At 45.1% G+C, this 15,802-nt stretch overlaps 1 protein-coding gene across 1 annotated transcript in view; it reads right to left on the reverse strand.

Moving 5' to 3' along the window:
- LOC309556087 (sodium-dependent neutral amino acid transporter B(0)AT3-like) overlaps positions 1–15,802 on the reverse strand; it is a 171,189-nt gene that overhangs the window by 98,904 nt on the left and 56,483 nt on the right. The window contains exon 5 of the mRNA XM_082258407.1: positions 3,489–3,599. Within this exon, the coding sequence (XP_082114533.1) occupies positions 3,489–3,599 (111 nt within the window). The remainder of the gene's footprint in view (positions 1–3,488; positions 3,600–15,802) is intronic.

The raw sequence follows: 15,802 nt of genomic DNA on the forward strand, positions 1-15,802 counted from the left end.
GGCCTACTATACTTTTATCTAGCACCTACCTTGTAGGGTGCTACACATACATAGCAAAAATGGCTTCGCTGTCCTTGACAAAGACATATTGAAGTAACCTAACATATTACATTATAACATTCATATCTATTTCAGAGACTTTTATCATTTAAAATAATATTAAACTCTAAATCTCTAACAATCTAGTCTGTGCTCCACCACAAACCTGAATAACTAGAGTCCCAGAAACCACAATCACTTATTTGATTAATCCATGTCAGAGGAGCATGGCTAGAAACAGGCCTGCCCTTCTTTCATAAGAGGTAATACTGGAGTGGATCTAGGGTTTGTTTAGTGGACAAGTATTTTTGTTCTAATATAGTGTGGTTTCTCTCAGCCATGATCAATTTCCAGCCATAGCCAGCTGCTCTCTTGGATGACTTGTGACAGGACAGTTCCCATTCCAAGATGGGCTGGGAGTTTCAGGAAGGCCCTTTCAGCATTCGTGTTGCACTCCACTGTAGGCAACTTCTGACTCTTAGACAGCTCAAGGCAGCTACTAAGGTGGAAAAATTGTACAAACCATCTGTACGTATCTTCTTTTAGGAGAGAGGGCAGGGCTAGGTGTGTATAGCCTCTACCTTGCTGGTTTGTGGGCTTTTGACAGTGTGGTTGCTATCTGGATGCTTTCCCCACTAACCTGAGTTAGCTTAAGTCTTGCACCTGCAAAGGCAGTCACTGGTACCTTGTCTTTCTATGGCTTCAATAAATGTATATGATAGAGCTATTAAGGTTTCTTCCTGTCTGGTTGGTGAACTCTATAATTCACATAGCCCATTTTAGCTATGATCTCAAATGGGTCTTTCCATCTGGCCAGCCAGGAAATTACTTTCCAGTGTGGGACCACCGTTCGATCCCTATTGGAAATGCTTTACTTTAACCAGCCTATAAACCTGGTTTTATGCCTCCTGGGCATTCTGCAAATGTTCCTTGACCAGAATCACATTTGCGATTCTTTCATGCATTTGGGAGATAAACTATAGAACACAATTGTGAAGGGTGAACTCACTCTTCCATTCTTCTTTTGCCAGGTCAAGGAATCCCTGAAAACCCCCGTGGAGGCCTGAGGTAGCTCATGTGTTGCAAACCACTATAACTCTCAACATGAACTGAGTGCTCCGAGTGCTCCAAGAATTTCTTTGCAAAAACTCATTCTAGTCAACATTTGAAATAGTTCATTGGTGAACATTTTGGATGTGGTATTCTACAGAGGAAAAGGGCATTGGGTGGCATAGCCGAAGATCACCAATATTTATCAATGACCTCAGGAAGATTTTACCAGTGAACCTACCAAATCCATGGCTACAGTGGGGAAAATAATTATTTGATCCCCTCCAAACATGGCAAGTTGAGTTAATGCCAAAGAGCTTACTTTTGGTCTCATAGGACCACAGCACTTTCTCCCAATCCTTTTCTGAATCATTTAGATGTTCATTGACATGACTGTATATGTGCCTTCTTGAGGAGGGGGACTCACCATGTTTGGAGGAAGAAAAATGCTGTCTTTGACCCTAAGAAAACCATCCCTACAGTCAAGCACGGAGGTGGAAACATTATGCTTTAGGGTTGTTTCTCTTCTAAAGGTACAGGCTAACTTTGCTGCATTGAGGGGCCAATAGATGGGGCTATGTATTGTAAAATCTTGGATGAGAACCTTCTGCAGAATTCATGATGGTTTGTAGAGTTGAGAGTCAAATTAGTGGTTCGACAGGATGTGGTAATCAAGTGAGAGATTGTGAGCATGGGAAATAACAATGACTTAAGTGCTTACTTGTGTTAGAAAATGGCATGTTCTGAATATGGAGAACAGGTGGAAGTGACAGGAATTGGGGATATACTTAATATGAGAGGATAAAGTGAGGGCTTAGGCTGGCCATATATTATACAATTTTCTTATTCAATTTTCCTTTAGATTTACCAAAACCATATAATATGAGGTCAAGCCTAAACACTTTCAATGTGTATGAAGTCAGGCAGGACCTTGCACTACATAGTTGAAGGTAAATCTAAAGAAAATTGAATAAGAAAATGTAATAGTGTATGGCCAGCCTAAGTCAATGAAAACACAATCCGTTAAGTTAAGGGAAGACAAGAACTTTACTTGAGATTTTATCTGGCAGCAAGGGTCTGCATAGTGCCAAAACTGAACAGTAAGATTCTTAGTATAAACCATGGGTGTCCAACATTTTGGCTTCTCTGGGCCACATTGAGTGTAGAGAAATTTTCTCGGGCTGCATATAAAATATATACTATAATTAAGGTATATAAGGTATATAAGTAATAAAAGTCAGAAACACTGCACATGCTGGGATATTTACAGTTATGTGCTGGGGGATAGTTGCACCCCTAGCACATATGACTTAGGCAGCCAGAAAATGTCATGTCCTTATTCATACATGTATGAATAAGGACATGACATATTATGACAAAACACAACTAGTTATTAAAAGACATATTGCAACAATTTACACACGCTAATGCACATACCTTTTCTACTTATTTTGCAGACTGCTGGCGGTTACTGCTGGTGCGGTTACTGCTGGCGGGTACTGCTAGTGGGTAATTCTGGCGGGTAATGCTGGTCATGCGGGTACTGCTGGAGGTAGCAGCGGCTGCAGTTGAGAGCAGAGCCGCTGCTTCCTGTATGGCTCCTGTCACAGGCAGAGTGCATTTCATATCACTCCCCCTGTGACAGAGCCGGAACTATACAGGATGCACCGGCTCTGTCACTGACTGCAGACATCCTAAGTCTCCCGCAGCAGCCGGGAGATCGCACGGCACTTGTAGCCTAGTGCGTGCCCATCCAATGCTGCCTAAACAGTGCCCATCCAAAGCAGATTCACCAGTGCGTGCCCAACCAATGCAGCCTGATCAGTGCCCATCCAATGCCGCCTCACCAGTGCATGCCCATCCAATGCAGCCTCACTAGTGCATGCCCATCCAATGCAGTTGCAGCCTCTGCCTACAGTTGGTTGGAAGCCACTGTGGCCTTGCCCCCAACTCAACTTTCTTCCTCCTCAGAAAAAAATAAAAAAATTGTCAGGGGGCAGTGGGCCGCATTGGCTGCAGTTCCGGGCCGCATGCGGCCCTCAGGCCGCATGCGGCCCTCAGGCCGCAGGTTGGACATGCCTGGTATAAACATTTAAAAATAAAAAAAAAGGTGCCAAATCAGATTTTGAGGATATGTTAATGACTTTTTACAAAATCCTGGCGGTATTTAGTGAACATGCTCATATTTAAGATTTTTTGTTAAAAGCTAACCTTTTGTTAGCTGTAATACAATCGACTTTGAGACTATAGCCAAACTAAATAACCATAATACAAGGGTAATCCTTTCTTTTACCTGTACCTGTATTTGTAGTCTAAGACATTACACTTTGCAGGATTAATACAACACTGGGGCTGGGGTTTTCACACTTCATATGCTGTTCATAAATGAAAAAACTTACATCTGGAGTAAAAAGGTATTTTAGTCCATCAATTGCACCAGGCAGTGTGAAACCACGAATGAGAAATATCGTTAGAATGATGTAAGGGAAAGTAGCAGTAATGTAAACTGCCTGTTAAAGAAACAAATACATGAGTAAATAAAACTGAGTAATATACAGTACATTATATATTATACATGATCTGTCTTTTCTGTACTCCAATATTCAACAAAAGCAAAAACTAAAGAGAAGTCTGCCTTCATTATTTCCTCCTATGCAGTATAACAATGTTATAGGAAATATACAGTATATACAGTAGCTGGCAATGCACCTGCACTGCAGCACACCATGTTCTATCAGAATGCCACTACCTATCAGATTCTGCAACTGGAAGTGACGTTCGGACGAGAACAACTTACTGTGCATGTGCCATGCGTTCCAACATGGCCGCTATGCTTTCCAATAGGTTTTCTAATATGGCAGAACAGGAAGCAGCGGCGGACATCTTCTTACACCCACACAAATCAAAAAAGGAAGGGGAGTAATTGGGTTGGCAGATAGAGATCTGACAAACTCAAGCACAGATACCAACTAAGGGCACTCCAGACAAATTAGTAAAAAAGTAGAACAAATTTTATTTGGCACGTATGCCTGAGCAAAACATGTAACTGGATAGGAAAAACAGAGTGGCAAACCAGACACTACTAAACAACATTAAAATCATAAAATGACATTCATGCACATAAATAGCAATAAACCGCCTCACAATATGCACAGGACCAGACAGTCAACAGCCTACCTTGTAGGCTGTATGTCCTGAATGGTGCTGTGCGAGGACCTCAGTGTGGATGGCAATGAAGCTCTAATACACCCTCTATTAGGTTGGCCGGTAGAAGTAACAGTCACTATCCCGTGTTGCAAAATACACAAGGTGGGACAGTCAAGGTTGAGACTGATGGGGCTACCAGTGTGGGAGCCCAAGCCGGTGGGGTGGAGGCTGGGGGGATGATCTGTGAATGACCCTATGCTGGTCCGTACTTCAATGAGTTCCCTCAGTGTCCGTAGAAAAAAGGTAATAGGAATGTACCTCAATTTAAATGGTGGACTGTACCGCTGGAGCAGTGGTCACAGTAGGGAATGGTCAGACCAAGTGGGCATACAGCATCCTGAACCGTTGGGGTGATCACCAGTGTAGTACCGCCAGATAAGGTAGGGGCCGTGTGTAGCGCCAAGATTGGGGAATACACCACAATTCGGGTGGATGTCCAGTCGGTCGTTTACCTGCTGATAGCTTGGCTGGATGGATGCAGGTGGATCACCACAAAGGAGCAGACCGTGAGGCGGTATGGAGCAAACGGTGATACCGTGAAGCCAGGTATTCAGGTCCCACGCTGCCGTCCTGCGGGCGTTCAACCCAAGCGTTAGGCTGCACCGGTGGCTATGGGGTGGACTTCCAGGTCGGAGGTGTCCGCCGGACGTCACTTCCGGTCTAGCAATCTACCGGGCGCCTGCTGGGGAACAGCCTGAAAGATGATGGACGGGGGGTCCTGTATGGCAGGTCGGTCACCAGATGTGCATGAGGATGAGATGCCGGACGCTGACGCGTTTCACCGACTGCAACGTCGGTTTCTTCAGAGCTCATTCTTACACCCACACAAGTCTTGAATTTTACATTTATTTTAGCAGTAAACTCACCTTATAGACTGATTAACAGTATTACATTTCTATTATTATTGTAATATAGTAAATATAGCAAAAAACCTGCAGGTAGAAGGTGGCGTTGGCCATTTTGGTACACCCCGCACTGCTCAGTGACAAACTGATTATATAGTGAAATAGACTATTTCACTTGGTCGCTGTGAAATAGTCTATTTCAGTATATAAGGTGAGTTTACTGCTAAAATAAATGTAAAATTCAAGACTTGCGTGGGTGTAAGAAGATGTCTGCCGCTGCTTTGTGTTCTGTCACATTAGGAAACCTATTAGAAGCGGAGGAGCGGAAGCCTTGCAGGAAGCCGGAAGTGGCGCGGTGATCGGTGCACAGCGAGGGAGCTGTGTGTGTGAGAGAAGAGGAGGAGCAGCAGCGAGCCGCATGTGCGGGGGGGGGGGGGGAAGCCGCACCAGGGAGCCGGGGGCCGGGTGAAGGAACCTTGGAAGGTGACCGACCGACAGGAGACAGAGCGGGGACGGAGAAGCGGCGGCGGGGGTGACCGAGAGCGTGCGACAGGGTGACAGAGCAGCGGCGGCAAGGACCTGACAGGACCTGACCAGGGACGTAAGGTAATAACTGATCAACTGGTAGGGGGGTGGGGCTGGTGGGGTGACTAAAAGCACAACACTACAAGCAGTGGTGAGCATCTTGCGACTGGTGAGTATCTGCGACTGGTGAGTATCTGCGACTGGTGAGTATCTGCGACTGGTGAGCATCTTGCGACTGGTGAGTATCTGCGACTGGTGAGTATCTGCGACTGGTGAGCATCTTGCGACTGGTGAGTATCTGCGACTGGTGACCATCTTGCGACTGGTGAGTATCTGCGACTGGTGAGTATCTGCGACTAGTGAGTATCTGCGACTGGTGAGCATCTTGCGACTGGTGAGTATCTGCGACTGGTGAACATCTTGCGACTGGTGAGCATCTTGCGACTGGTGAGTATCTGCGACTGGTGACCATCTTGCGACTGGTGAGTATCTGCGACTGGTGACCATCTTGCGACTGGTGAGTATCTGCGACTGGTGAGCATCTTGCAACTGGTGAGCATCTTGCGACTGGTGAGTATCTGCGACTGGTGAGTATCTGCGACTGGTGACCATCCTGCGACTGGTGAGTATCTGCGACTGGTGACCATCTTGCGACTGGTGAGTATCTGCGACTGGTGAGTATCTGCGACTGGTGAGCATCTTGCGACTGGTGAGTATCTGCGACTGGTGACCATCTTGCAACTGGTGAGTATCTGCGACTGGTGAGCATCTTGCGACTGGTGAGTATCTGCGACTGGTGACCATCTTGCGACTGGTGAGTATCTGTGACTGGTGAGCATCTTGCGACTGGTGAGTATCTGCGACTGGTGAGTATCTGCGACTGGTGACCATCTTGCGACTGGTGAGCATCTTGCGACTGGTGAGTATCTGCGACTGGTGAGTATCTGCGACTGGGACCATCTTGTGACTGGTGAGTATCTGCGACTGGTGACCACCTTGCGACTGGTGAGTATCTGCGACTGGTAGCATCTTGCGACTGGTAAGTATCTTTGCGACTGGGGAGTATCTTGTGACCGGTGGGTGAGTATCTTTGCAACTGGTGTGAGTATCTTTGCAACTGGTGAGCATCCGTGCCACTGGTGAGTATCTTGTGTCTGGTGAGTATCTTGCGACCGGAGGGCGAGTATCTTTGCGACTGGTGAGTATCCTTGCGACTGGTGAGTATCCTTGCGACTGGGAGTATCCTTGCGACTGGTGAGTATCCTTGCGACTGGTGAGTATCTTTGCGACTGGTGAGTATCCTTGCGACTGGTGAGTATCTTTGCGACTGGTGAGTATCTTGCGACTGGTGAGTATCCTTGCGACTGGTGAGTATCTTGCGACTGGTGAGTATCTTTGCGACTGGTGAGTATCCTTGCGACTGGTGAGGATCCTTGCGACTGGTGAGTATCCTTGCGACTGGTGAGGATCCTTGCGACTGGTGAGTATCTAGTGACTGGTTAGTATATTAGCGACTGGTGAGTACCCCAGGTTTAGTACCAGGGGAGTTAGTGGTAGTGTAGGTAAGGAAGAGCAGGTCGTTAATATTATCCCCATAGAGTAGAGGGTAATAATGTCCGACAGGATTGGGGATGCCACTCAGTGCACTTCTTGCGGCATGTATGAGTTTCTTGATGAACCAATCAAGGACGAATACTGCTGTGCAAGATGTGAGCGACTTGTTGCTCTGGAAGCCCACATCGTGCATCTAGAGAACACAGTGGAAAGACTGCGTGGCATCTACAACCTGGAAAGGAGCTTGGACATTACCCATCAGGCGCTGGCAGGGGTCAGCATAGAGGAGGGAGGAATAGAGGAGACGCAAGCAGCAGAGGTACGCAGCTGGGTGACTGTTAGGAATGTTAGGGGGAGGAGTGTCAGGGAGGCCAGTCCTGAGTTGGTACACCCTAACATGTTTGCCGAGTTGCAGGTTGAGGGGGATATCAACTCAGGGGTGGCAGAGCTGGAGCATGCGCCCTCCCCCAGCTGCCAGGGGAGGGACGGCTCCAGGAAGAAGGGGGGCCGTAACTCAGGAAAGGTTAGAAAGGTTGTGGTAGTGGGGGACTCAATTGTCAAGAGGACAGAGAGGGCAATCTGTAAAAAAGATCTTGTGAACCGAACAGTTTGTTGTTTACCGGGCGCCCGAGTTCGGCACATCGCAGATCTGGCAGACAGATTGATGTGGGGGGCTGGGGATGACCCAGCGGTCATGGTGCATGTGGGCACTAATGACAAAGTTAAAGGTAGGTGGAGGATCCTTAAGAACGATTTCAGGGACTTAGGTAATAGATTGAGGAAAAGGACCTCCAAGGTGGTTTTCTCTGAAATACTGCCTGTACCTCGAGCCACACAGGAGAGGCAGAAGGAGATTAGGGAACTTAACAAGTGGCTGAGGAACTGGTGTAGGAAGGAGGGGTTTGGGTTCCTGGAGAACTGGGCTGACTTCTCAGTCGGCTACCGGCTCTTTAGTAAGGATGGGCTGCACCTTAATGGGGACGGTACAGCTCTTTTGGGGAGAAAGATGGCCACCAAGTTGGAGGGGCTTTTAAACTAGGAGACGGGGGGGGAGGGCTCAGAAGTAGAATCAGTCAGGAGGGAGCAGAGGACTGAAGGCAGTTGTAGGGTCAGCAGCGACAGTAGGTCGACAACGTCAATTGGCAGGTCTGTGCGGGAAAACCGCAGACCAAACAGAAATAAACATAACCGCCAATCACGTTTAACTTCCGTAAAACTAAGAGGGGTATATGCTAATGCCGGGAGCCTAGCTAATAAAATAGAAGAATTGGAAATGTTAGTACATGAGGAGGACATAGACCTTGTGGGAATAACAGAAACTTGGTTCGACCCCTCACATGACTGGCTGGCCAATATCCAAGGGTATTCGGTGTACCAGAAGGACAGGGTAGGAAAAAGAGGGGGAGGGGTATGTCTCTATGTCAAGAACAATATAAAGGTGCTAGAAAGGAGTGACATTACGGATGGGATGAGTATGGATTTAGAATCTGTGTGGGTAGAACTCCTTAGGGAAGAAGATAAGGGAAAAGTAGTTGTGGGGGTTTGCTATAGGCCACCTAACCAAGGGGAGGAGGTAGAGCAGGAATTTTTAGCACTAATGGGTAAAGTGGCAAAACTGGGATCAGTCATCGTATTGGGGGACTTCAATTATCCCGACATTGACTGGGAAGAGGGGACTGCACACTCACATAAGGCCCGTCTATTCACGGAAACCTTGCAGGACAACTACATGTCACAATTGGTGGATTCCCCTACCAGAGAAAACGCAATCCTGGATCTATTGATCACTAATGACCCAGACGTAATCTCGGAGGTAGGAGTCCAGGACAACCTGGGCTCTAGCGATCACAGGATGATCACATTTAGTATAAATAACAATATAAAAAGGCAAGTGGGGAACATAAGAACCCTAAACTTCAGACGGGCAAACTTTCCAAAATTGTACTCATTGATGGAAAGGGTAAACTGGGACCAAACCCTGGGATCCCTGACCACAGAGGAAAAATGGGAATGCTTTAGGAACATATTAAGCAAAGGCATCTTGCAGTGCATTCCTATGGGGAATAAATTTAGAAGAGACAGAGCCAAACCTGGCTGGCTAAACCGTAGCGTTAAAAAACTTATTAGGGGAAAAAAATTGGCCTTCAAGAAATATAAATCAGAGGGCACAGTATCGGCCTTCCAGCAATACAAGGAGGCAAATAAGAAGTGTAAACACGAAATCAAGATGGCTAAAATCAACTTTGAGAGACAAATAGCGGAGGATAGTAAAAAAAACCCAAAGAAACTCTTTAAATATATCAATAGCAAAAAAACTAGGGCAGAGCATATTGCACACATAATTAACGATGATGGTAGGATGGTTACAGAGGACACTGAAAAAGCAACCATGCTGAATGCTTTTTTCTCGTCAGTCTTTACGCAGGAAAAGGAGGGGTACACTGACCATGACTATATGGTTAGTAGTAATACACAGGACTTGCCTCTATGGCTAACAGAGGGTGAAATCAGGGAAAGACTGGATAAACTTAACACAAACAAATCACCAGGCCCGGATGGCGTACATCCGAGAGTGCTCAAGGAACTCAGTATGGTTATATCTAGACCACTGTTCCTGATCTTTGCTGACAGTATTAGGACAGGAGATGTACCAGGGGATTGGAGGAAGGCTAATGTGATCCCGATATTCAAAAAGGGCCAGAGGCATATCGCGGGAAATTATAGGCCTGTCAGCTTGACATCAATAATTTGTAAACTTTTGGAGGGGATGATAAGGGACTATATCGTAGAATATGCTAAAGACAACAACATCATCAGTAGTAACCAGCACGGGTTTACAAATGGGCGTTCTTGTCAAACGTAAAGGCAAAAAATGACCAGCGCTATGGAGTGTGCGGTGAAGCGTGAGAGACTGACAGGTGTAAGCAGCAAACAACCAAACCCCAAGAGGGGTCAGGGTATGTGTAAAGTGCAAAGAGAGGTTGTAAACGGCGCTACCTTTGTGCAATTAAAAGAAATAAAGTGCATACATTCACTGTTAAAGAATTATAAAAGGGGTGTCCCATAAAATCAAAAAAATTATATATGCTGTATATCAAGTGGGTTCAGGTCAGAAAAGATCAAAATATCCTAATCTGTGATAAAATAAAACCCAGAAAGTGCTGAAGTGCAATAAATAAATTTAATACCATAGACAGTGTTTTTATTGTGATGTACAAATAATAGAAATCAATCCAGTGTGGAAGTAAAGTCCAGTGTTAGTGATATTCCGGGCACTGTTTACTGTTGAAAGTGCACCATACCCGCAGAAAAACAAATCAGTGAAGTGAAAGTGATAAAGGTTACCGGGAAAAAAATCCCTTAGAATGAAAAAGATAAAAAAATGATGAAATAAAATGCCAGCTGCAATCACCCGTGTGGCCACTAGGTGTCGCGCTGTAAATACAACCTGCCTTGCACGGAAGCTTAGGCAAGGATGGATCTCCAGGGGTCCCCCTCCACAGTCAAAGCACCAGTTGGCGTGTTTCCATATGGAGAGAAAGAAGAGGGGAGCCTCATGAAGTATCAGATCGTATGAATAAAGAAAAAACGTAGCATCCACTCACTGTGTGAAACCGTGATAGCTGCCTCGAATCAGTGGTACTCGCCAGGAAGCTTCCGCGTTCCACGGCGGTGGAATCTCAAAACCGGAAGTGACGCTGTGACGCAATGGACCCGCCCATTGACATGGTTCTTGTCAAACCAATCTCTTAGCATTCTATGAGGAGGTGAGCTGTGAGCTAGATAGGGGCAGACCAGTGGATGTGGTGTACTTGGATTTCGCTAAGGCGTTTGATACAGTTCCCCACAAGCGCTTAATTTATAAAATAAGGTCTGCAGGTATCGACAGCAGGGTTTGCTCTTGGATACGGAACTGGCTAAAAGGCCGTGTCCAAAGGGTGGTAATAAACAGCGCATACTCAGACTGGTCTGAGGTGGTAAGCGGGGTCCCCCAAGGCTCAGTCTTGGGACCAACCTTGTTCAATTTATTCATAAACAGCATTGAGGACGGGATCAGTAGTTCGTTATCAGTTTTTGCAGATGACACAAAATTGGCCAGGGCAATAACTACACAGCATGAAGTAGATATCCTACAGAATGACCTGGACAAAATTACGTAGTGGGCAGCGACATGGCAAATGAGGTTTAACATGGAGAAGTGTAAGGTTTTGCACTTGGGGACTAAAAACATAAAAACACAATACACGTTAGGAGGGGAACCCTTGGGGGAATCAAAAATGGAGAAAGATCTGGGAGTCTTGGTTGATGATAGATTAGGCAACAGCATGCAATGTCAAGCGGCAGCTTCCAAAGCCAACAGAATATTAGCATGCATAAAGAAAGGGATGTATTCCAGAGATAAGACAATAATCCTTCCACTATATAAAACTCTGGTCCGACCGCATCTGGAGTATTCTGTCCAGTTCTGGTCCCCAGTCCTCAGGAGGGATGTGTTGGAGCTGGAGAAAGTCCAGAGAAGGGCAACTAAACTGATTAGGGGGTTGGAGGACCTTAACTATGAAGAGCGGCTGCAATCGCTCGATTTATTCTCCCTGAAGAAGAGACGTCTGAGAGGGGACATGATAGCAATTTATAAATATCTTAATGGGGATCTCAGCTTAGAAAAAAAGCTGTTCATTCGAAGGAATTGCATGAGGACTCGAGGACATACAATGCGATTAGAGGAGAAGAGTTTTAACCTCAGGCAACGTGAGGGGTTCTTTACTGTTAGGGCTACAAGATTGTGGAATTGTCTACCACAAGAGGTGGTTTCTGCGGGTAGTATGGTGACTTTCAAAAGACTCTTAGACTTGCATCTCAAGGATCAGGAGATTAAAGGCTATGTTAGATGATTACAGTCACACACACCTACACAGGTTGAACTGGATGGACTATTGTCTTTATTCAACCTCACCTACTATGTAACTATGTAACGCATAGTGGCCATGTTGGAACGCATGACGCATGTGCAGTAAGTTGTTTTCGTCCTAACGTCACTTCCGATTGCAGAATCTGATAGGTAGTGGTATTCTGATAGAACACACCGAAATATACAGTATATTGTCAAAAGTAAAAGCAAAACTGTGGCGCTAAAAACCCTTGATCATGACAGTCCCACTTGAAGATGTGAATAAAGCAATAAGATAACAGTCCATATGTGTCCGTCTCCACATTCAAAAAGTGATTTCTCAGACAGAAAACCTGCCACCAGACAGCACTCCAACACCAGTAATTCTTACTTCTTACCAGAAGTTGTTGATCCCCGTGACAGAGATCAAAAATTGCGCATAACCAGTAATGAGTGAAGGCTTCTCCGGTATATTCCTGATATGCTCACGGTAAAATACAATATGCAGGGAGAGAAAGAACATCTCATAGCGTAGACTGTTTAAAAATGCTTTATTCTAGAAAGAATGTATGGTACTCACAAAAATCATGATATATCTCGCATGTAGTAATTGGACATGGAGACCTCCCAGATGTCTTTAGGGCGTCCTGTCCGTGGACCACCAAACCGATGGCCGTCCTGTCTCCTCCAAGGATTGCGGCACGCGCTACCCAGTGGCGTGCTGGGTAGCGCGTGCCGCAATCCTTGGAGGAGACAGGACGGCCATCGGTTTGGTGGTCCACGGACAGGACGCCCTAAAGACATCTGGGAGGTCTCCATGTCCAATTACTACATGCGAGATATATCATGATTTTTGTGAGTACCATACATTCTTTCTAGAATAAAGCATTTTTAAACAGTCTACGCTATGAGATGTTCCTTCTCTCCCTGCATATTGTATTTTACCGTGAGCATATCAGGAATATACCGGAGAAGCCTTCACTCATTACTGGTTATGCGCAATTTTTGATCTCTGTCACGGGGATCAACAACTTCTGGTAAGAAGTAAGAATTACTGGTGTTGGAGTGCTGTCTGGTGGCAGGTTTTCTGTCTGAGAAATCACTTTTTGAATGTGGAGACGGACACATATGGACTGTTATCTTATTGCTTTATTCACATCTTCAAGTGGGACTGTCATGATCAAGGGTTTTTAGCGCCACAGTTTTGCTTTTATTTATTTTAATCTGCTACAATTCGGATTAGTGTGGCTGCTGGACCCATTATTATATTTGCTGTTTTTACAGTTATTTTACCTTAGCGCAGCAATTTTAGTATATTGTCAAAAGTATTGGGACACCTACCTTTACATGCACATGAACTTTATAGGCATCCCAGTCTTAGTCTGTAGGGTTTAATAATAAGTTGGCCCACCCTTGCAGCTATAACAGCAGTTTTAACTCTTTTGGGAAGGCTGTCCACAAGGTTTAAGAGTGTGTCTATAGGTATGTTTGACCATTCTTCCAGAAACACATTTGTGGGGTCAAGCAGAGATGTTGGACGAGAAGGCCTAGGTCTGGCTCGCAGTCTCTACTCTAATTCATCCCAAAGGTGTTCTATCGGGTAGAGGTCAGGACTCCACCCCAAACTCGCTCACCCGTGTCTTTATGGACCTTGCCTCGTGCACTGGTGCGCAGTCATGTTGGAACAGGAAGGGACCTTCACCAAACTGTTCCCATAAAGTTGGGAATATGAAATTGTCCAAAATGTCTTGATATGTTGATGCCTTAAGAGTTCCCTTCACTGGAACTGAGGAGCCAAGCCCAACTCCTGAAAAACAACCCACACCATAATCCCCCCTCCACCAAATGATTTGGACAAGTGCAGAAAGCAAGGCCTATAAAGACATGGATGAGCGAGTTTGGGGTGGAGGAACTTGACTGGCCTGCAAAGAGTCATGACATAAACTCAATAGAACACCTTTGGTAGGAATTAGAGCAAAGACTGCTAGCCAGACCTTCTCTTTCAACTTCAGTGCCTGACCTAAAAAATGGGCTTCTGGAAGAATGGTCAAACATTCCCATAGACACACTCCTAAACCTTGTGGACAGCCTTCCCAGAAGAAATTAAGCTGTTATACCTGCAAAAGGTGGGCCAATTCAATATTGAACCCTACGGACTAAGACTGGGATGCCATTACATTTCCTATGCATGTAAAGGCAGGTGCCCCAATACTTTTGGCAATATAGTGTATATTCTGTGCAATGTGGTGCACTGTATTACAAATGGGTGTAGGTACTTTTTTATCCACTGAGGTGCATTGACAGCCCATTCAAAATGAATGGACAGCTTTACCATAATGCATATTGTTAAAGCAGATACAGTAATGCACTGCAACAGATCTTTAACCACTTGCCGACCGCTCACTGAGCTGGTACTGCGGCAAAGTGGCTCGTTATCGTCCAGCGACGTAGACCTACGTCGCTGGACAACGCCCCCAGAGACAGCGGGAGTCGGGCCAGGGGAGGAGAGGCGGTGATCACCGCCGCTCTTCCCTGATCGTCGGGGATCAAGTGAGGAAATCTTCTCTGTGACAAACAGTCACAGATTACAGGATTCAGCATAGCTGAACCTGTGATCTGTGTCACACAGTCCCCTCCCCCCACACACGTCAGTAAGCATGAGGCATACATTTAACCCCTTGATCACCAATAAAGTTAACCTCTTCCCTGCCAGTGTCATTATTACAGTAACAGTGCATATTTATAGCACTGATTACTGTAGTAATGTCACTGGTACCCCCAAAAGTGTAGAAAATGTCAGTTAGGGGCCAGATTTGTCCGCCGCAATGTCGCAGTCCCGCAAAAAAAATTGCAGATCGCCGCCATTACTAGTAAAAAAAAATAAACAATAAAAATTACAAATCTTTCCCGTAGTTAGTAAACGCGATAACTTTTGCGCAAACCAATCAAAATACGCTTATTATGATTTTTTAACCAAAAATATGTAGCAGAAAACAAATTGCCCTAAAATGTTAAAAAAATTAGATTTTTACATTTTTTTGGGGAATTTCATATAAAAAAAATTTGAAAAATATTGTTATTTTTTCAAAATTGTCGCTCTTTTTTTGTTTATAGCGCAAAAAGTAAAAATCGCACAGGTGATCAAATACCACCAAAAGAAAGCTCTGTTTGTGGGAAAAAAGGACATTAATTTAATTTTGGTACAGTGCCGCATGACTGCGCAATTGTCCGTTAAAGTAACGCAGTGCCGAATCGCAAAATATAGCCTGGTCAGGAATGAGGTAAAATCTTCCGGTCTTAAAGCGGTTAAAAATACGCTCATTGAGGATTTTTTTGTCAAAGACATGTAGCTAAATACATTTTGGCCTAAATATATGACAAAAATTGTATATATTGGATATTTTTTAACTGTCAAAGTAGAAAATGTCAATTTTTTCGCAAAATTTTCGCTCTTTTTTTATTAATATCGCAAAAAATGAAAAGCTCAGAGGTGATCAAATACCACCAAAAAGAAGCTCTGGTTGTAGGAAAAAAAGGACGTAAATTGTGTTTGGGTACGGCGTTGCATGACCGCGCAATTGTCAGTTAAATTCGCACAGTGCCAAGTTGCAAAAAGTGGCCTGGACGTAAAGCAGGAAAATCCTCCTGTGGTAAAGTGGTTAATGTCTGAACAGGCCCTCAAACATCACATAAC

Source organism: Pelophylax lessonae, assembly GCF_965119305.1.
Source record: "Pelophylax lessonae genome assembly, chromosome: 5".
Taxonomy (NCBI): domain Eukaryota; kingdom Metazoa; phylum Chordata; class Amphibia; order Anura; family Ranidae; genus Pelophylax; species Pelophylax lessonae.